This window comes from Podarcis vaucheri (assembly GCF_965113315.1).
Source record: "Podarcis vaucheri genome assembly, chromosome: 2".
NCBI classification, from domain to species: Eukaryota; Metazoa; Chordata; class Lepidosauria; order Squamata; family Lacertidae; genus Podarcis; species Podarcis vaucheri.
In genome coordinates, this window is record NC_138760.1 from 119,010,676 (window position 1) to 119,032,919 (window position 22,244).

Sequence of the window (22,244 nt, forward strand, 5' to 3'; positions counted from 1 at the left end):
AATGGAACAGTCAGTGGGATTATCTAGGAGGGAAACTGGTTCGGAGAGATAATCATACTGAAGCTTTGCACAGCAATCTGAGGGCAATTTAGGGGATTAAAGCTGCTTATATCCAGGAAGCAGAACAATAAAATGACAGTTAAATACCAAATACAAAGAAGTGAGAGGACATCCATACACACAATGAAAGGGTAGAAAAGGGAGGAGCGTTGTTGAATAAATCATATTTATGAAATAATACAGAAAAACAAAGAGAAAACACTGAACAGATACGTGCTCATCAAGCAGAAAAGGGAAACAAAAAATTACGAACACAGCAGGGTCACAGTTTATTGAGAGTTTTGCTGAAGGACATAATATGCCTTCGAATGTGTGTATGTGCAGTAAAGATCTTTCAGAGTGTCAGTCCCATCAACAATTTTGTTCTGGGCCATTTCATCTGTCTGTCACAATCTTGCTTAGCTAAACTGACATTTCAGTGGTAATGGGTTGCATAACGTGCTGCCATGATCAAAAGTTAGCATTTAAAGTACCTCAGTTATGCTTTTCGAAACGATACAAGAACTGAAACACAGCCGTCTTTCAAAATTCGCACTTCTCTGAAGTTTGAAATGCAGTCCTCCGGCCTAGTAATGGGTACCAAAATGCCGCAGTCTGTTTAAATTTGTGCATACCAGTGAAAATAAATGGCAAAAGTATATTACGTTAGGGGAAACTGCTCCTCAAAAATGTCTATATTAAGCAAAACTGAGTTTCAAAGATGCATGGAGTACAAAAATGCCGATGAATTTTCACAATGATTTGTTGTTGTTGTTGTTGTTGTTGTTGTTGTTGTTTTTCTTGTTCTTGTTTTAAATTGCAGGCTGATGTGGGAATGTGTACAACCAATCTTAAGGCTAGAATGACCACTCTCCGCATTAAATGGGGGGGCGCCCTTTGCGTGGTTGTGCGCAGCCCCCTGGACCCTATGCGGCTCCATTAGCACACACTTGGCTTCGCCTCCCCCCAGGTGGGATACCTGGAGGTCTCTGCCTACCTCAGCCAGTTGCCCAATCCTGCCTGGGGAGGCTCTGCCAAGGTGATCAGGCCAGGTAGGGGGAGGGACCACCCTGCCCACACAATAGAGGGAGGATTTTACCTGGGAATCGTCAGTTGGCTCCAGAGCTTCTCCCACCCTACCCACCCTCAGTTCAGGCTTCTTTTGCAGGTTAACCGTTTCTCCACAGGTACGCAGGCGCTGCTACGTCAAGGTCGGTGTTGAAGGGCTGGAAAGGAATTCTCCTGCGTTGGCAGGTTTTGCCTTTCCCGTAGCAAAACGTCACAACTTTGGCGGTATCAGGCCTTGGGCGGAATCCTTTCATCTATCTTCCCTGAATGGAGGGGGGTTGTTCAGCAGTGACCCATGCCCCCCCCTTCTTCGCGGTGGCAATACCAGGGTTCCCCGTTAAAGGGGTTGTTTGAGGGAAGGCGTTGGCCGTACGCCTAGAGGTCGTCATTGCTCTCTCCGGCGGCGGCGGCATAATGGGGGCGGGCTCTCTCTGCTTGAACATATGTTCTCCAGAGCCAGCCCATCCACCCCCCCACTGGATAACCCTGATGTTCCCCAGATCCCCTGGGGAGGGGGGACTGGGAGGGATAAACGCCCAATGCCTGAGCCAAGGTCTACCCACATCTGAAACATAATAAACTTGTGGCCAATTTTAATCCCATAGCACGTTGTCTTGAGTAGTTATTCCACACGGGGGCCGCCCAGGGTTTGGGGGACTCCGCCTGTCCACACAAAAATGAAAGATTGAGAGAAACTGAAATTCACTCATTCCTATTACAGTGTCCAGATTCACTCAGGATTCCCCACCTTAACTGATAGGCAACATCTTTCACAGAATTTCCTGGAGAATATTGACCAGTGAATTGTTTAATATATCCCCTCCCCCCTATGATTATGATGTTGAAGCTTAAAGGCCCAAATGAGGACGATTTTCAGGTGTTGTTCAGAGATTTTTGAACTAATTCAGTGAACTTCATTAAAGCGAACTAGTTCGTTCCAAGCACTGATATGTGGCAGTGGATGGATGGATAGGATTTAACACTGGGTTTCTCAAACTTGGGTCCCCAGCTGGACTACAATTCCCATCATCCCTGACCACTGATTCTGTTCGGAACTTCCCATGTATTGACATCCGTAGGCACTTTTGCTGTATCTTTTTGGCACCTGCTTAAAATATTTTTGTTCAGGCAAGCCTATCCGGACATCTAGAAATTAGCACTTGCCCTGCTAGCTAGGGATGATGGGAGTTGTAGTCCAAGAACAGCCGGGGCCCCAAGTCTGAGAAGCACTGATGCAACCAGACAAATAGGCAACTGCAAAATAAGCAAACCCTTGGGTTTTTCATGAGTGCCCACTTGTCATAATTATACCACCGTTCTGTATTTTAAAAGCAAAGAAGGGTTTATTCATATTTGCCAGACACCCTGGGTATATGTAGAAAAATGTTACTTGGTTCTAAAATAAGCAAATCCCAAAAGCCTCCCAGTAAGGGTTTATGCATGCACAAAGCCCTCTTGTCAAAAAACAACAACCATGAGACTTGGTTAAATGTTTCTAGCTGAGGTGGCACTTAAGGCCGGCTGCCAGCACAAAAGCTGCTGGAGAACCTTCTGGCTCTGGGGAGAGGGGAGAGGTGACAAGACGGCTCACCAGGCCACCTCATTTAAGCTAAAACAACAAGAGTCTTAAGCTTTCAGTTAGGCACATCACTCAGCTAACGCAAACCCGGTTTTTGAACACCAGTGCTTTTTATTTACCTTGCCCCAGGGCACTTTTTGGTGGGATGGCGCAACATTCCAACCAGACTTCCCTCTGGTGAAGAAATAAGGTGATTTCAGAAGCTGGTGGGGAAGAGCCCCCACCCTAATCCATTGCCCTTGCAGCTTACTTGGAGTAGGGCTGCCATATTTCATGAGGGAAAAATCCAGACACCAAAAGTTGTTGAGCTTTTTTAGGGCAATCACCGGATAGCCCCTCCACCATCGCGCCACTGCCGAGCCAGAACCAGCGCCAGACAGAGCCCAGGTCACCCACACCGGAGCCTGAACCAGTATGGGAGAGCAATCCTGAAGCCATTTTGACTCTCCCAATGGCCTCAAATATTCCTCTGCAGTAAGGGAAGAAAATGGGGAGAGCCTTCCCATGGTCTTTTTGCTTGCAAATCCTATCTTAAGGGCATATTTGTGTATGAATAGGGTGAGCCTGTGACCTGGACTCAGGAACTAAAGTATTAACCATCACAAAAGAATGGCCAGGTTATCCAGGTAATGCAATCAGTGACCATTATCAGGTATCCTGGCAGACAGGATTTCTGCTGGAGACCGCCTCCTTCTGTGATGTATGTATGATTTATTGGGGGTAGTCTTGGGATACGGGGTGGGCAAATTCAGAAGTCTATATAAGGGCTTGCGCACCATTGTTCGGGGTTCTCCTCCCTCCTGCGTGTGATGAGTGGGGTGAGTTCCTTTAATAAAGATCAGGCTTACTAGCCACTTTGCTTCTCAACATACTCTGGTTGGACTCTATTATTTTCTCCTACTGATAGGGAACCCACTTAAGGGCTTCGGGCCCCAGAATACCACATAAGGAAAAGGGAGCAGTTTTTCTCATAACAATAAAAAAACAGAGGACAAAGGAAGACACATCTCTGCCTACAAGTGTAGTACAGTGATACAGTGGTGCCTCGCAAGACGAAAAGAATCCGTTCTGTGATTCTCTTCGTCTAGCGGTTTTTCATCTTGCAAAGCAAGCCCATTGCCGGATTAGCGGATTAGCGCTATTAGCGGCTTTTAGCGGCTTATCGGCTTATCGGATCAGCTGATAAGCGTCTTAGCGGCTTAGAAAAAGGGGGGGGGAGGAAAAAAACCCGCAGGAACTTGCAAGACATTTTCGTCTTGCGAAGCAAGCCCATAGGAAATTCGTTTTGTGAAGCACCTCCAAAACGGAAAACTCTTTCGTCTAGCGAGTTTTCCGTCTTGCGAGGCATTCGTCTTGCGGGGCACCACTGTACCTCAGGTTACAGACGCTTCAGCTTACAGACGCTTCAGCTTACAGACTCCATCAACCCAGAAATAGTACGTCAGGTTAAGAACTTTACCTCAGGATGAGAACAGAAATCGCACAGCGGCAGCGGGAGGCCCCATGAGCTAAAGTGGTACCTCAGGTTAAGAACAGTTTCAGGTTAAGAGCGGATCTCCAGAACGAATTAAGTTCTTAACCCGAGGTACCACTGTAATGGTAACTTGCACCAGTGTGCTTCAGAATGTGACAAGCCAATCCTGCAGTGTTTGGGAGCCCTTCTGCTAAGTGGGGCCCTGGATGTCTGCCCCAAAACTTTGCTCTGATGGGCCGCTGGTAGGGTTGTTACCATCTCAACCCCAACAAGGGAATTCTTCCAGGTGTGGCACTATCCGTCATGACAGCCCAAGAATGTCCTAAGAAAGGAGTGAGGGACCTCAGGGCCCCGAGTCCATTTTCCTCAAGCTGCAACCACCCATCCTTCGTCTGACATCATTGGTGATGTCAGCTGATGGGCAGGAGGACAGGGTTTAATCCTGAACTGGCTGCAGGTTCCTGTTCCCAGCAGAGGACCGGCCCCCCACAGCCAAGGCAGCAGAATTAAATCTGCTGAGCTACGTCAAAGAGACTGTTGCAGAGGCTTTACGGCAGCACCTCCACTCTGGTTTGCTCAAATGGAGTCAACACTCTTAAAGCAGTTTGCCAAATCTCTCTCAGGTAAAAGGTAAAGGACCCCTGACAGTTAAGTCCGGTCGCAAACGACTCTGGGGTTGCAGCGCTCATCTCGCTTTATTGGCCGAGGGAGCCGGCGTACAGTTTCCGGGTCATGTGGCCAGCATGACTAAGCCGCTTCTGGCGAAACCAGAGCAGCGCACGGAAACGCCGTTTACCTTCCCGCCGGAGTGGTACCTATTTATCTACTTGCAATTTGACGTGCTTTTGAACTGCTAGGTTGGCAGGAGCAGGGAGCGAGCAATGGGATCTCACACTGTCGCAGGGATCAGTGGCGTAGCGTGGGTTGTCAGCACCCGGGGCAAGGCAAGTAATTTGCGCCCTCTAACCCATGGATTTGCGCCCCCTAACCCTAACCCCCAGATGTTACGCCCGATGCGGCCGGCCCCCCTGCACCCCCCACGCTACGCCACTGGCAGGGATTCAAACCGCTGACCTTCGGATTGGCAAGCCCTAGGCTCTGTGGTTTAGACCACAGCACCACCTGCATCCCTCACCAAATTGCTCTACCCCTCTTTAAACATTGGTGGAGTGCTGTTTACGAGGAGGTGGCACTGCTTCAGAGAACAGCTTGACCGAAGCTCCCCATTGCTGCTGACACAGCTACCATGCAGAGGAGAAAAAAATCCTGCATTTCAAAATTCAGAGGTTTCCCCCACCCCCACCCCCGTCTTGCAGTGGCAGAAGCAGACAGTGAGGAATGATGGAGAGAAAACCTTCAGCTGTCCCCTTGAACATCTCTTTTAAACCTCTGCAGGAGGCTGTTTGAAGGCGTGCCCTCGCCCCATCAGCTGACAGTAGGAAAGCACAAGTCCCCCTTCCGTGATTCTCCAAACCTCATTCGAAATAGAATCACGGAGGGGGGTAGATGATTGAAAGCCCTCTACAAACTTTCCTGCATGAGGATGTTTGCAAAGGGCTGTTTCAAAGCCCTGCAGTTGACTTTCAAGTCTCTACAATCAAGGCTTCAAAAGGAAGCGTTCCCTGGATGCCACAGGCGGAAGGCCCTGCCCCCTGTAAAGCCAGGGGTGGGGGAGATAAAGATCTGGCTATTTGCCCCAAAAATAGTCTCTCTGCCCACCACCATCTTAAGGAAACAATCAGGACCAAAAAGCAAGATTGGGACAGGTATGGACTGAATTCCACATATTGTTTTTAACAAACCATCCAGTTCTTTGGCTGCATCCTTCTAGTAATCATAGAATCATAGAATCATAGAGTTGGAAGAGACCACAAGGGCCATCGAGTCCAACCCCCTGCCAAGCAGGAAACAATCATTTGCCGCAAGACACAAACCACCCTAATTTTGCTCCGTTCCACTCACAGCAGCTTGATTTTAAATGCATGTCCACAACTAAGGTCATTAGGTAAGGTAAAGGTAAAGGGACCCCTGACCATTAGGTCCAGTCGTGGCCGACTCCGGGGTTGCAGTGCTCATCTCGCTTTATTGGCCGAGGGAGCCGGCGTACAGCTTCCGGGTCATGTGGCCAGCATGATTAAGCCGCTTCTGGCAAACCAGAGCAGCGCACGGAAACGCCGTTTACCTTCCCGCCGGAGCGGTACCTATTTATCTACTTGCACTTTTATGTGCTTTCGAACTGCTAGGTTGGCAGGAGCAGGGACCGAGCGATGGGAGCTCACCCCGTCGCAGGGGGTTTGAACCGCTGACCTTCTGATTGGCAAGTCCTAGGCTCTGTGGTTTTTTTAAAAAAGTATAATAGCTCTCCTATATCATTTTATAGGATGCCATGCCAATCAGTGTGTAAACAATACTGAGCTAGATTTTAAAAGGGCTGTTGTAATATGTTTGCACCAACGTTCACCTCTGCAAAGGTCTGGATTGGGCCTGATGCCAGCTGCCAAAAGCAGTGAGACTGGCTCAACCTTTCCTCACAAATTGCACACCAACGTGCATTAATCATAATGCGTAGCTTGGCTGTTACATACGCAAAAAGGTACTTTGGCCAAAAACGCCAATTAATGCAACTCTCCAGTGAAAAGGAAGTATTTTGCAGGATAATGGATTTGAGACAAAGTTGGCAAGGTCCTCTGATTCCTTACAACCCATACCTGGGAATGCTTCACAGGCCAACTGGGAGAACCAGTAAATCTTTGTAGGCAAAGAACCAGAAGGCTGAACTATCAAACAGGGCTCCTTTATTCTCACAGTGTTGCCCTTGGGTGTTGATATGTCTATACTCACTATTATATGAGAAGCAAATAAAGCACAAAACTGATCAATGTAATTGTAAATCAATCAATGTAAAGGTAAATAATTGCTAATGTAAAGGTAAAGAATTGCTAAGAAGGATCTTATTCAAAAATGCCTCCCTTACTATAGACAGGAGTGCCTGGCGTGCTCTGGTCCATGGGGTCACGAAGAGTCGGGCACGACTAAACGACTAAACAACAACAACAAACTATAGAGGAATATTTGGAGTCATTGGGAGAGTCAAAATGGCTTCAGGATTGCTCTCCCATACTATTTCAGACACATGGTTGATATATATAGATATGTGTGCATTTAGAAATATTTATTCTATGTACGAGACCTTAAAATTCTTACACCATGATGATGTGTTTTCTCCTTGGGGGCATTATGTAAGGGGCAGGAGTGGGTCAGCAATAAATAAGTCTTTCTTAGAAGAAGAAAGGTCTGCTCAGGAGTGGCAGATCTAGCGAGTACAGTAAATCTTTTCAGTAGTTCTTGCCCCTGGGAGGCAGTTGTGGAGACTAAAGGTCCCCCTGCCACCTTCCTACAGCTGCCTAAGCCTCCTCCTCCTCTCCCAGGTCCTTCCCAAGCAATTGGAGACTCTGCTGCCTCAACTGCCATTGCTCCACCCTCTTCATGCCTCCACCTCCTTCAAAATGTGCACTTATGCCCATTCACACTTCTGTTTGCCCCTTGAACCCGGCCTAGAAAACCGGGTCCTAAGCAGTTTTCCACTTGACCCATCCCTTTCAAAGGGGAAACCTGCCCCTGAGTGCAAATGTGAAGCAAACGTCCATCTGAAGAAAACCCCAACTGCTTTTTGAGTGCTAAAGAGCAGGGGAAAGCAGTGGGACAATGGGAAGTACAAATAATAATAATTTATAATAATAGTTTATTACTTATACCCTGCCCATCTGGCCAGGCTTGCCTAATGTGCAGGTGAATTTTCATGAATTTCCTGAAAGGACCTACATTGGCTCCCAGTACGTTTCTGAGCACAATTCAAAGTGTTGGTGCTGACCTTTAAACCCTAAACGACCTCGGTCCAGTATACCTGAAGGAGTGTCTCCATCCCCATTGTTCAGCCCGGACACTGAGGTCCAGCTCCGAGGGCCTTCTGGCGGTTCCCTCAGTGCAAAAAGTGAAGTTATAGGGAATCAGGCAGAGGGCCTTCTCGGTAGTGGCACCCGCCCTGTGGAACGCCCTCCCACCAGATGTCAAGGAAACAGTGGCGTAGCGTGGGTTGTCAGCACCCGGGGCAAGGCAAGTAATTTGCGCCCCCTAACCCGTGGATTTGGGCCCCCTAACCCTAACCCCCAGATGTTGCGCCTGGTGCGGCCGCCCCCCCTGCACCCCCCACGCTACGCCACTGCAAGGAAATAAACAACTATCTGACTTTTAGAAGACATCTGAAAGCAGCCCTGTTTAGGGAAGTTTTTTATGTTTGATGTTTCATCGTGTTTTTAATATTCTGTTGGGAGCCGCCCAGAGCTTCTGGGGAAACCCAGCCAGATTGGCGTGGTATAAATAATAAATTTGTTGTTGTTGTTGTTGTTGTTGTTGTTGTTGTTGTTGTTGTTGTTGTTGTTACAGTGGACGCTCGGGTTGCGAACATGATCCGTGCAGGATGCACGTTTGCAACCCACAGCGTTCGCAACCCGCAGTGGTGGTCTGCGCATGGACAGGTTGGGATTTGGCACTTCTGCGCATGCGCAAAGCGCAATTTAGTGCTTCTGCGCATGTGTGGCCGCCGAAACGCGGAAGTAACCCATTCCAGTCATAGCTGTCAACTTTTCCCTTTTCTTGCGAGGAATCCTATTCGAAATAAGGGAATTTCCTTTTAAAAAAGGGAAACGTTGACAGCTATGCTTCCGGTACTTCTGGGTTTCAGCGGGTCTGTCACCCGAAAAAAACGTAACCTGAAGCATCTGTAACCTGAGATATGACTGTATTATTATTAGGACTTTTTTTAAACAACAACACGTATTTGCAAAGTGATGTGGAAAGGCAGAGATCTGAACTCAAGACTGGGGGAAAAGGAAAAACTGAGATATACCAAAACCGTCAGACTCACCCATCACTATCTGTAAAGTATCCCCCTTTCATCTGGGAGGTTGTGGTGCTTTGTGGCCAAGCAGTAATGGTTTGGGAGAGAGGTTTTTCCTGGAATCCTTTGCCTGGCTGCTGTATGCGTAGGAGGAAATGGACTGAACAGGTGGGGGATTTCCCCTCTTCAGGCTCAAGCTATTTAACTGGCAGAGCAGAGGAAGGCACAGGATCTCTTTCCTGCCCCTGATGCAAAGCATGCTGCTTCCCGTGGGCATCACTGTGCTCCTCTGCCTGGGCACCGTGAGCGGGTTCCTCCCCAACCACGAATCGGGGGGCATCGATTCGACAGTCTTCACAGATGCAGACATCACAGAAGAAGGGGTCCTTCGGGCTGTTGCCCATTACATGGAGACGAACCCACTGCCCGGAAGATCTCCCATGGCCCCGGGAGAGCTGGAAAACATGAAATCGCTGACAGCGACTGAACTCTTCAGGGCCTTTTTCAAAGGTAGGCTTGGAAAACAGGAGTGTGAAGACTAGATCTCATGGCCCTCGCAGAGGATTGCTTCTGCGCAGCCTATTCCTTTTCTATATCTCCACTGCTTCTTTTCTTTTTTTATAATATTTTTTATTAATTTTAACATATAAATTATAAAACATACCACAAAACTTATCACTTATACAATCTTTTTAGGCTTCCATCAGCACCTCTGATGATCCACCGTTTTAACCACTTCTTAGGCATTTCTTAACTTTATATTGCCTTTACATCTCTTAACAAATCATCCTCCCCCTTCTCCATTTTTACAACACCTCTAATAATACTCCTCACAAAACTTCTTGCAACCCTATGAACGTCGCCTATTCTTCACAATTACTTTTCAAATAGTCCATAAATTTACTCCAGTCTTCCATGAATTTCTGGTCTCGTCGGTTTCGAATCCTTCCTGTTAGTTTATCTAATTCTGCATAGTCCATTAACGTCATCCTCCATTCTTCAATTGTCGGTAACTCTTCTTGCTTCCGAGAAGAGCAAGTCACTCTTCTTGAGAGCCAGTGTGGTGTAGTGGTTAAGAGCGGTAGTCACGTAATCTGGGGAACCGGGTTCACGTCTCCGCTCCTCCACATGCAGCTGCTGGGTGACCTTGGGCCAGTCACACTTCTCTGAAGTCTCTCAGCCTCACTCACCTCACAGAGTTACAGATAGGTAGCCGTGTTGGTCTGCCATAGTCAAAATAAAAAAATTCCTTCCAGTAGCACCTTAAAGACCAACTAAGTTAGTTCTTGGTATGAGCTTTCGTGTGCATGCACACTTCTTCAGATACACTGAAACAGAAGTTGCCAGATCCTTCTATATAGTGAGAAGGTGGGGAGGGGTATTACTCAGAAGGGTGGTGGGAATGGGAGATTGGCAGATAGCTGAGATGAGCCTGTTGACGACTCTTAACGACTGCAATAGGTCTGACAGGAAAAGGCAAGGGGTGAGAAGGTGAAAAATGGCTTAGTCATGTATAATGAGATAAGAATCCAATGTCTTTGTTCAGACCAGGTCTCTCCATGGTTTTGAGTTTGGTAATGAGTTGCAATTCAGCAGCTTCTCTTTCCAGTCTATTTCTGAAATTCCTTTGTAGTAAAGCAACTACTTTGAGATCTTGTATAGAATGCCCTGGGAGATTGAAGTGTTCTCCTACTGGTTTCTCTGTTTTGTGATTCTTGCAGGATCTGGCAACTTCTGTTTCAGTGTATCTGAAGAAGTGTGCATGCACACGAAAGCTCATACCAAGAACTAACTTAGTTGGTCTTTAAGGTGCTACTGGAAGGAATTTTTTTATTTTCACCTCACAGAGTGTTTGTTGTGGGGGAGGAAGGGAAAAGATAATATTAGCCGCTTTGAGACTCCTTCAGGTAGTGATAAAGTGGGATATCAAATCCAAACTCTTCTTTTTCTTCTTGCCTCTTTTCACTTGTTCCCCACCCCACCCCAGCTCCTCACCACCCACATGAAATTAGGCTGAGGTTCATGAGCGCCTGGAGGGGACACAGCTTACCCACCCCAACTTTTGCATAAGTCGGTGCTGGGGCTGTTGTAAAAAAGCACTTCCATTTTTGTGTATGGATTTCAGGGTTCGAAAACCAGTCATGCAATCTGTCCCTGTTTTCTTTTTCTTTATATATAATTGTTTATTAAATTTTCCATTTTACAATTTAAAATACTCGTTTTAAATCCTTAAGATATCAGTGGCTTCTCTTCTTCTCTTCCCATGGTTCGTTTTGCATATCATAAATCCCTGCATGTTTTACAAAAACTACACCATTCAGTATTCCGTTATTGCATCCGTCAAAACTTGTTGAAACTGTTGAATTTATCTTCATACTGCCAGCATTTTCCGCTGTGTACACAACTATTTCCCATATATTCAGTAAACGTTTTCCAATATTCTTTGAACGTATGTCCTTCTTGTTCTCTTATTCTATATGTTAAGTCTGAGAGTTGTGCTTATTCTGTCAACTTAAGTTGCCATTCTTCTCCAATTCGGACCTCGCTCGTTTTCCATTTTGGGGCTAACAAAACATGGGCTGCAGTTGTAGTATAAAAAGGGTAAAGGGACCCCTGACCATTAGGTCCAGTCGTGGCCGACTCTGGGGTTGCGGTGCTCATCTCGCTTTATTGGCCGAGGGAGCCGGCGTACAGCTTCCAGGTCATGTGGCCAGCATGACTGAGCCGCTTCTGGTGAACCAGAGCAGCTCACGGAAACACCGTTTACCTTCCCACCGGACATGGGAACTTTGACGTGCTTTCGAACTGCTAGGCTGGCAGGAGCAGGGACCAAGCATCGGGAGCTTACCCCGTCGTGGGGATTCGAAGCGCCGACCTTCTGATCGGCAAGTCCTAGGCTCTGTGGTTTAACCCACAGCACCACCCGCGTCCTGCAATAGTAGCATACATACTGGTAAATATGGTAAGCTTTTTTGACACCTGTCCGCTTTTTTTCTCGCACAGCTGATGTCTCTCCCAATCGATTAGTCAAAGCCATACAGGAACTCATGTCTGCAAATAATCAAGTGGAGGTCAACTACGCTGAATACAGTAACTACTTCTTCCACTGTGAAAAGATTGCCCCAAGTAAGGGGGAGCTGTACCTTGGGGGAGGGGGGTGGAGCTGTGTTTGGGGTGATGTGGGGAACTGTTCTTGATTTAAGAGAAACACTGAACTACTTGCTAGCACAGGTGAAAGGTACTTAATTAGCCATGCTATCTATAACAGTCCATATTTTTAGAGCTCATGCTTAGTTTATCTGTATATTTTAATTTTTTAAATTTTTAATTTTTTATTTATTTTATTATTATTATTATTATTATTATTATTATTATTATTATTATTATTATTATTCCCTGCCCATCTGCTGGATTTCACCAGCCACTCTGGGTGACTTATAGTATAGAAAAACATAGTAAAACATCAAGCATTAAAAACTTCCCTATACAGTGGTACCTCGGGTTACAGATGCTTCACATTACAGACGCTTCAGGTTACAGACTCCGCTAACCCAGAAATAGTACCTCAGGTTAAGAACTTTACCTCAGGATGAGAACACAAATCGTGCTCCGGCACCGCAGCAGCAGTGGGAGGCCCCATTAGCTAGGGTGGTACCTCAGGTTAAGAACAGTTTCAGGTTAAGAACGGACCTCCAGAACGAATTAAGTTCTTAACCCGAGGTACCACTGTACAGGGCTGCCTTCAGATGTCATCTAAAAGTTGTGTAGTTCTTTATCTCCTTGACATCTGACGGGAGGACGTTCCAAAGGGAGGGGGCCACGACCGCGAAGGCCCACTCAGTGTCCGGGTTGAGTGATGGAGGTGGAGATGCTTCTTCAGATTTACCAGGCCACTACTTACAGAAGATTTGGTTTGCCTAACTCAGGTTAGGAAGCTTCTGGCCCTCCAGATGTTCTGGATATTATCATCTCCAGTAACAGCAACAACAAGAATTTTATCATTTATACCCTGCCCATCTGGCTGGGTTCCCCCAACCACTCTGGGAGGCTTGTAACACATAAAAACAAAAAGGTAAAAAGGTAAAGGACCGCTGGACACTTAAATCCAGTCAAATGCAACTATGGGGTTGTGGCGCTCATCTCACCTTCAGGCCAAGAGAGCCAGTGTTTGTCCGCAGACAGCTTTCTGGGTCATGTGGCCAGCATGACTAAAGCGCTTCTGGTGCAACGGGGCACCGTGATAGAAGCCAGAGCGCATGGAAACGCCGTTTACCTTCCCGCCAGAGCGGTACCTATTTATCTACTTGCACTGGTGTGCTTTCGAACTGCTAGGTTGGCAGGAGCTGGGACAGAGCAACGGGAGCTCACCCTGTCACGGGGATTCGAACCACCAACCTTCTCATCAGCAAGACCAAGAGGCTCAGTGGTTTAGACCACAGCGCCATGGGAGCTGGAATCTAACCATACCTGGAGAATCCCTAGAGAAGTTCATTCCAGGGAAGAGTGCATGGCTTCCAGTTAGGCTTGAGACTTGACATTTCTCCAGTTTAGAAGTTAAGAGTTCAGAGGAGGAACAGGGATATAAAAAGTTCTGCTGTGTTATCTATTCCCAGGTATAACACAGATGCGAAACCTGAGGGATTCCATGCTAAGTAGCTTAAAGGAACCCGTGAGTTCATCGGATTTGGAATCGGCTCGACAAAGTGCTGGACAAGCTCTGCACATCCTTCAACAATTCTACAGTAACACCAACTGGCCTGAGCTGGGGAAAGGTGGACCTTACGATCACCTCCGTAAGTCAAAATGGATCTGGAAAACTCTCTCTTGTTTTCAAAGTTAAACATAAGAAGTACAGTGGTACCTTGGAAGCCAAATGGAAGCCGTTCCGGAAGCCCGTTTGACTTCCAAAACGTTTGGAAACCAAAGCGCGGCTTCCGATTGGCTGCAGGAAGCTCCTGCAGCCAATCGGAAGCTGCAGAAGCCCCATCAGACATCTGGCTTCCAACAAAGCGTTCAAAAACCAGAACACTCACTTCGGGTTTCGATCGTTCGGGAGCCGAAACGTACGCATACCAAGGCGCTCGACAACCAAGGTACGACTGTATTACTTCAAAGAAATATAGAAGCATGCCATGGTTCATCCATTTGCATTCCAGGTCCCCAAACAATGCTATCCATAATCAGTATAAGAAATCCAATAACACCTCATTTGAGAGGTTTCATTGTATCCTAATATAAATATCTCCAATTGCGTATTTTTTAATATATAGCTCATTTGTTTAAAAACAAAGAATTTATTGCAATTATGGTAGAATTCCTCATTTTTTGCATTCTTTCATGACTTTATTTGTCCCTGACCGGATGAGTGAGCTTGATCATATGCAAAACTAGGCAAATACATTCAAGGGCATCCTGATCAAATTTGCAGATGACACCAAACTGGGAGGGGTGGCTAACACCCCAGAGGACAGGATCACACTTCAAAACGACCTTGACAGATTAGAGAACTGGGCAAAAATAAACAAGATGAATTTTAACAGGGAGAAATGTAAAGTATTGCACTTGGGCAAAAAAAATGAGAGGCACAAATACAAGATGGGTGACACCTGGCTTGAGAGCAGTACATGTGAAAAGGATCTAGGAGTCTTGGTTGACCACAAACTTGACATGAGCCAACAGTGTGACGCGGCAGCTAAAAAAGCCAATGCAATTCTGGGCTGCATCAATAGGAGTATAGCATCTAGATCAAGGGAAGTAATAGTGCCACTGTATTCTGCTCTGGTCAGACCACACCTGGAGTACTGTGTCCAGTTCTGGGCACCACAATTCAAGAAGGACACTGACAAACTGGAACGTGTCCAGAGGAAGGCAACCAAAATGGTCAAAGGCCTGGAAACGATGCCTTATGAGGAACGGCTAAGGGAGCTGGGCATGTTTAGCCTGGAGAAGAGGAGGTTAAGGGGTGATATGATAGCCATGTTCAAATATATTAAAGGATGTCACATGGAGGAGGGAGAAAGGTTGTTTTCTGCTGCTCCGGAGAAGCGGACACGGAGCAATGGATCCAAACTACAAGAAAGAAGATTCCACCTAAACATTAGGAAGAACTTCCTGACAGTGAGAGCTGTTCGACAGTGGAATTTGCTGCCAAGGAGTGTGGTGGAGTCTCCTACTTTGGAGGTCTTTAAGCAGAGGCTTGACAACCATATGTCAGGAGTGCTCTGATGGTGTTTCCTGCTTGGCAGGGGGTTGGACTCGATGGCCCTTGTGGTCTCTTCCAACTCTATGATTCTATGATTCTATGATTCTAAGAGATTCAGTGGGAATCTGCAAGACTGATGCAAAGCACCTTTTGCATTTTTTTTTATCTACCTGGTTTTTAAAACCAGCATCCCTTTTTTCCACTCATGCTCTCAAATCACCGTACAGAATCATCATAAACCTGCCCGAGCCGCCGATTGTCAGGTTTACATGGAATTCAATGGAGTCTAAAGCTGTGTACCCGCCATATATTTAAAGCACATTCCCCCTCTCCAAAAATTCCTGAGAACTGTAGTTTACTCACCACAGAGCTACAACTCCCAGCGCCCTTGGCAAACTACAGTTCCCAATATTCATTTTGGGAGGGAGACACACATGTGCTTTGAATGTATGGTATGTAAAGGTAAAGGTAAAGGGACCCCTGACCATTAGGTCCAGTCGTGGCCGATAGAGCCAGTCGTGGCCGATATAGAGCTCCAGTACAACGTAACTGTAACAATTTTCTAAAACTACACAATCACTGAACGTCACTTTCGATCCCTTATTTGCATAACTATCTACAGTATCCCCCTGCTGGCCCAGGGTGAGAACTTCAGTACATAACAGCGCTCATCTCGCTTTATTGGCTGAGGGAGCCAGCGTACAGCTTCCGGGTCATGTGGCCAGCATGACTAAGCCGCTTCTGGCGAACCAGAGCAGTGCACGGAAACGCCGTTTACCTTCCCGCCGGAGCGGTACCTATTTATCTACTTGCACTTTGACGTGCTTTCCAACTGCTAGGCTGGCAGGAGCAGGGACCGAGCAACGGGAGCTCACCCCGTCACGGGGATTCGAACCGCCGACCTTCTGATCAGCAAGTTGTAGGCTCTGTGGTTTAACCCACAGCACCACCCGCGTCCCCGTGTGGTATGTACACAGACTAAAATAGGATTTTTTTCTCTCCCATTATGTTTGCCCTACAGTAAACCCTGCCAGTCCTGCTTTCCCTGTTGCTCCCGCTTCTAAGGAAACCTGTCGCGACTGCAGCAAAGATGCAAGGTAGGAACCCATGGGCACCCATGGGTGATGGTTGAGGAGGAGAAACGGCTGCTTCTTCTATTGTGACCGTGGAGGCAGTAAACAACAGAGGAGTGCCACTGATTTGTGTTGCTCCGTAACACCTCAGAGTCTCCCTCACACATAAGTGAAAATTGTGTAAGTGGGGAGCACCCTTCGAATGGTAAATTTATTTCTAAGCAGTGCATTTACCAACTTCCACGTTCTCTGTTTAACAGCAACCAGCTTGTGTGCAATGGAAACATCCTAGTGAACGACCTGCTCACAAGTGGGTACAAGTTGTCAGCATCATGCAGGCGTAAACCAAGAGGTAAGACCAGCGATTGTCGCTTTTTTGCCAGTTGTTGGGCATTTTCATTTTCTTTTCATGCCATTGAAAAATGCATGGAGGATAGGTAGACACGAGAAAGGCAACTTCTGAGTTCATTGCATGTCTGCACCTACCTCCTACATGCTGACTAAGAGACAAGGACTTCTCAGTGGTGGCTCCCTGGCTAAAGGAGTTTGCTTGCTGCCCAGTCAGCATGGCCAGTGGTCAAGGGTGTCCAGCAGCAACTTCTGGAGAGCCACAGATTCCCCACCACTGATGTGAAGACTAAAATGTCCACCTCGTTCCCATAACTGAAGCTGATGACCCTCACTACTGTGTTTCCCTAACTAAGAAGAAGAAGAAGAAGAAGAAGAAGAAGAAGAAGAAGAAGAAGAAGTTATTATTTATACCCCACGCATCTGGCTGGGTTTCCCCAGCCACTCTCGGTGGCTTCCAACAAGACACTAAAATACAATAACCTATTAAACATTAAAAGCTTCCCTAAACAGGGCTGCCTTCAGATGTCTTCTAAAAGTCTGGTAGTTATTTTTCTCTTTTACATCTGATGGGAGGGCATTCCACAGGGTGCGTGCCACTACCGAGAAGGCCCTCTGCCTGGTTCCCTATAACTTGGCTTCTTGCAGCAAGGGAACCGCCAGAAGGCCCTCGGTGCTGGACCTCAGTGTCCAGGCTGAACGATGGGGGTGGAGATGCTCCTTCAGTTATACTGGACCGAGGCCGTTTAGGGCTTTAAAGGTCAGCACCAACACTTTGAATTGTGCTCGGAAACATACCGGGACCCAGTGTAGGTCTTTCAAGACCGGTGTTATATGGTCTTGGCGGCCGCTCCCAGTCACCAGTCTAGCTGCCGCATTCTGGATTAGTTGTAGTTTCTGGGTCACCTTCAAAGGTAGCCCCACATAGAGCGCATTGCAGTAGTCGAAGCGAGAGATAACCAGAGCATGCACCACTCTGGCGAGACAGTCCGTGGGCAGGCAGGGTCTCAGCCTGCGTACCAGATGGAGCAGATAAACAGCTGCCCTGGACACAGAATTGACCTGCGGCTCCATGGACAGCTGTCAGTCGAAAATGACTCCCAGGCTGCGCACCTGGTCCTTCAGGGGCACAGTTATCCCATTCAGGACCAGGGAGTCTTCCACATCTGCCCGCCCCTTTCCCCCCAAAACAGTACTTCTGTCTTGTCAGGATTCAACCTCAATCTGTTAACTTAAATGATCCAGCCTAGCAATTCTTCTCCATCTTCTCCTCCTCCTCCTCCTTTACATTTATATATCACCTTTATTTTACAAGGATCTCAAGATAGCGTACCTGGTTCTCCTCCTCCCCATTTCATTCTCACAGCAACCCTGTGAGGTAGACTAGGCTGAGAGACAGTGGCTGGTCCAAGGTCACCCAGTGAGCTTCATGACTGAGTAAGGATCCGAACCCTGCTCTCCCAGGTCCCAGTCCAACACTCTAACTATTACGCTGCACTGGCTCTTATGAAGAAGAAGTGTTTGGATTTGATATCTCGCTTCATCACTACCCGAAGGAGTCTCAAAGCGGCTAACATTCTCCTTTCCCTTCCTCCCCCACAACAAACACTCTGTGAGGTGAGTGAGGCTGAGAGACTTCAGAGAAGTGTGACAGGCCCAAGGTCACCCAGCAGTTGCATGTGGAGGAGCGGGGAAGCGAACCCGGTTCCCCAGATTACGAATCTACTGCTCTTCACCACTACACCACACTGGCTCTCACTTATGTCTCCTCCATTCTCTTTCCTATATTCTTTCTGTAGGCAAATGTGGGCATGGTGGAAGAAATGACCCGGCCGAAATGTTCCCTACCACGGGGGGGATCAACAAGGAGACAACTGACCCCCGGCTCTCCCCGCACTATCAGTTGCATCAACAAGCAGCTGAACTGGCCATACAAGCCACAAGGGACTTCTTTGTAGGAGATGGTATGGTTCATTGACCTTTCAGCACAGGGATAAATAATACCTTCTTCTTCTTCCAGGCCTTTTATGACCTTGATATAGTTGCAACCCTTGTGGTGGTTTTAGCTCTTGTGATTTGTTTTGGCTGTGGCTGTCACTAAATTATGGGACTCCCTCCCCACAGAGGTGCATCACACACCTTCATCGTATGGTGTTTGTTGTGCTCTGAAGGCACGCTTGTGACACATGATATAGACATGGATCATTAGACACCACCTTGTTCCTGTGATTGTTTTAAACTGTTTCTTCGCGTAGCGTTTTAAACTGTTGTGACTTGCCCTGAGACCTTACAGTGAAGGGTGGGAAATAGATAAACAAACAAATAGGCCCATGGACCGATTCCTCACCCTGGACCTATCGCTTTTGTTCTTTTGCCCATAAAGACCATGTCACCATCCACCATGCCAGTCTGAGACAAGGTATTGTCCAATGAAAATAGGGAGGTCCTAAGGAAAAGTGGATAAGCATAACCTGTTTTTACTCCATTGTTGTTGTTTTTCAGGGTACGGCCTGCTGGACCAGGTGGGCAGTGATACCTTTAAGAGGTTTTTCAACTTGGAAGGCTATTCGCTCACCTTTGTAATAGACACGACTGGCAGCATGTCGGAGGATATCCACCATGTCATAACCACCTGCAAAAACCTCCTCCAGGAATTTTCCAGCTCCCCGGATAAACCCTTTAACTACATTCTTGTGCCTTTCAACGATCCAGGTGAGAGGGCAAAAAAGCAGAGCTGGTTCTTCCCACACTAAGTCTGCTTAGTCTGAAATTGCCTGACTTCCTTCGCTCTGCCTTTTTTCGGAGAATCCAAATAACATTGTTGCACACCTGTTCTTTTTTTAAGTGACTTCAAATGATATTTTGGTTAAATTAATATACAGGCAACTCCCCCATTTTTGGGGGGGTTATGTTCTGGGTCATCATGCATGTCGGTGCAGCGTAAGCCCACCCCACCCCATTCTGCCCCCTCCCTGCCCCATTCCAGGACCATAAATGGTCACGCATGCCTTGGTTGCACACATAATGGTCATTCCCATAATTCTGTTCCGCTTGGTATGTAAAATAAGTGTAAAATTGCATAGGAATAGTTAAAAATGACTGCCAAGTACTTGCAGTTATATATTATGTATTTATATTGTTTGTTGTTTGTTGCTGTTGTTATGTAGCATTACCTGACATTTTCAGAAGGTAACATTGGAATTCTGTGGTTTCCCCAAAGCATTTTATGTCCTTCTTCACTAGACGTACCATATTTTTCACTCTATAGGACGCACCTTGTTTTAGAGGGGGAGAACAAGGGGAAAAAATTCTCCCCCTCTCTGCTCAGCACCCCTTCAGCGAAGCGGCAGGAGAAACGGGGCCCCTTCCATTTCTCCTCCTGTTTGGCTGAAGGGGCGCCGCGCAGCTCTCCCTCTCTGCTGAAGCCAGGAGAGTCTTGCTCTCCCGGCTTCAGCGAAAGGAACCCGAAGCCTCCGAAGCACAGCGGGACCTCCTGCTGCACTCCGGAGGCTTCAGGCAGCTATCCCTGAAGCCTGGAGAGCGAGAGGGGTCGGTGCGCACCGATCCCTCTCACTCTCCAGGCTTCAACGAAAGCAAGGTGAAGCTTCTGGAGCGCAGTGGGAGTGCTCCCTTTGCACTTCAGAGGCTTCGCGTTGCTATCGCTGAAGCCAAGGAGCCTGCATTCGCTCCATAGGACGCACACACATTTCCCCTTAATTTTTGGAGGGGGAAAAGTGCGTCCTATAGAGCGAAAAATACGGTAAATTGACCAAGCTAAACATTGACTAATCACAAAAATAATATCAGGTTTGAATTCTTCTCACACACACACCCAAAAAACCCGTATTTTAAGACCCCCCGCTGAAGAAATTTGCCGAAAGTAAGTTTCACCCCCAAAAATGACATACCCTACGTGACCCAGCTTAAGGTATGTCTCTGCCTGCCAGCTCTCCATTGCAGGTACTCAGTCCCTCTCATATCTATCCCTGCAGATGTTGGCCCAGTCCAAGTGACTCAGGATGTGGATGAGCTTAAGACCTTGATCTCTAACCTCAGACCTACGGGTGGCGGTGACTGCCCAGAGATGTCTTTGAGTGGCCTGAAGTTGGCTTTGGAACACAGCTTGCCAAGGTAATAGACCTGGCCTTTCCCGCCTTATTCCCAACATAAATATTCCCATTACCTTCATTCCTCCATTCCTAGTACCTTTGCTTGAGTACCTAGAAGTCACTCCACTCATTCTCCCTTGCAACCTGGAACTTCTTCCCAGGTCGTCTCCTTGTGGTCACCTCTATTCTTTCAAATCCCCACCACCACCAGTTAAGCCTTCAAAACTCCAGTCCTCCCCCACCTGCCCCCAACAACAATGGGGCCCAAGTATGTATTGAGTGGCCATGTTCCAACGATCATACCTCCGTTAAATAAGCTGCGGTAGGAAGGAGCCTCATGAACATGCGCACAACCCCTTTATGTGAACCAGAAAATGAACCAGTTAATTTCCCATTAACCTCTAGAACATAAGAAGAGATCTACTGGCTCAGACCAGAGGCCGATCTAGTCCAGCATCTCACTGCTGGACTATGGGAAGTCCAGACACAAGACATGGGCGCATTAGCCCTTCCTCTGATCCTGAATCACTGCTATCAGCCTCCAATAGCCTCAGGAATTTCTCTAATCTCCTTTGAACACTACAGTGGTGCTCCGCAAGACGAATGCCTCGCAAGACGGAAAACTCACTAGATGAAAGAGTTTTCCGTTTTGGAGGTGCTTCGCAAAACGAATTTCCTATGGGCTTGCTTCGCAAGACGACAATGTCTTGCGAGTTCCTCCTGGGTTTTTTTCCCTCCCCCCTTTTTCTAAGCCGCTAAGCCGCTTATCAGCTGATCCGATCAGCAGATAAGCCGCTAAAAGCTGCTAATAGCGCTAATAGCGCTAATCTGCTAATCCTTCAATGGGCTTGCTTCGCAAGACGAAAAAACCGCTAGACGAAGAGAATCACAGAACGGATTCTTTTTGTCTTGCGAGGCACCACTGTACCTCTTTGTTGTAGAGAATTCCATGGTTTAGCTATGCACAGCATGAAGACGCCCCAACGTTCAGCTTTGTTTGATGGCCTCTTGTTCTGGTATCAGGGTGGGACCCCTCCGACGGGTAGAAAAACCGCTCTCTCTATTCGCTTTGGAACATGCCTTAGTATTACACCTACTTTGAACTAGGGTTTGATATCCTGACTTCTTCAGAAGGCATTAACCATCGGTTCGGTCAAAATGGAAAACTCTAGTTAGCTTCCTGATTTGTTCTCTTCCTTGCACAAAGGTCCAAGATCTACACCTTTACTGATGCTGGAGCCAAAGATGAGCACCTGAAAGATGAAGTCCAGGTCCTACTTGATTCATCCGAGTCTGAAGTGAATTATGCTCTCACAGGGTATTGCTCTAGCCGGAAACGCAGAAGTATGTATAGCTCTTGGCAAGCAATGAGAAAGAGGGCATTTTTATTGGTGGCAGAGTGTTCCACAAATAGAAGGGTGGGATCCTTGAGAAATCAGCAGCCCCACCTCCCGA

General features: G+C 47.2%; 1 protein-coding gene and 1 long non-coding RNA gene across 2 annotated transcripts in view; both read left to right on the forward strand.

Annotated features, from left to right (window-relative positions):
- LOC309525524 overlaps positions 1-22,244 on the forward strand; it is an 81,609-nt gene that overhangs the window by 44,653 nt on the left and 14,712 nt on the right. The window contains exon 2 of the long non-coding RNA XR_014216379.1: positions 3,223-3,409. This is a non-coding gene — a long non-coding RNA (uncharacterized lncRNA). The remainder of the gene's footprint in view (positions 1-3,222; positions 3,410-22,244) is intronic.
- The window catches only part of LOC309524628 (von Willebrand factor A domain-containing protein 7-like), a 29,400-nt gene continuing 16,444 nt past the window's right edge, over positions 9,289-22,244 (forward strand). The window contains exons 1-9 of the mRNA XM_082209409.1: positions 9,289-9,567; positions 12,061-12,183; positions 13,671-13,850; positions 16,281-16,356; positions 16,593-16,684; positions 18,480-18,644; positions 19,183-19,392; positions 20,673-20,811; positions 21,997-22,133. Coding sequence (XP_082065535.1) covers positions 9,306-9,567; positions 12,061-12,183; positions 13,671-13,850; positions 16,281-16,356; positions 16,593-16,684; positions 18,480-18,644; positions 19,183-19,392; positions 20,673-20,811; positions 21,997-22,133 — 1,384 coding nt within the window. The 5' untranslated portion in view covers positions 9,289-9,305. The remainder of the gene's footprint in view (positions 9,568-12,060; positions 12,184-13,670; positions 13,851-16,280; positions 16,357-16,592; positions 16,685-18,479; positions 18,645-19,182; positions 19,393-20,672; positions 20,812-21,996; positions 22,134-22,244) is intronic.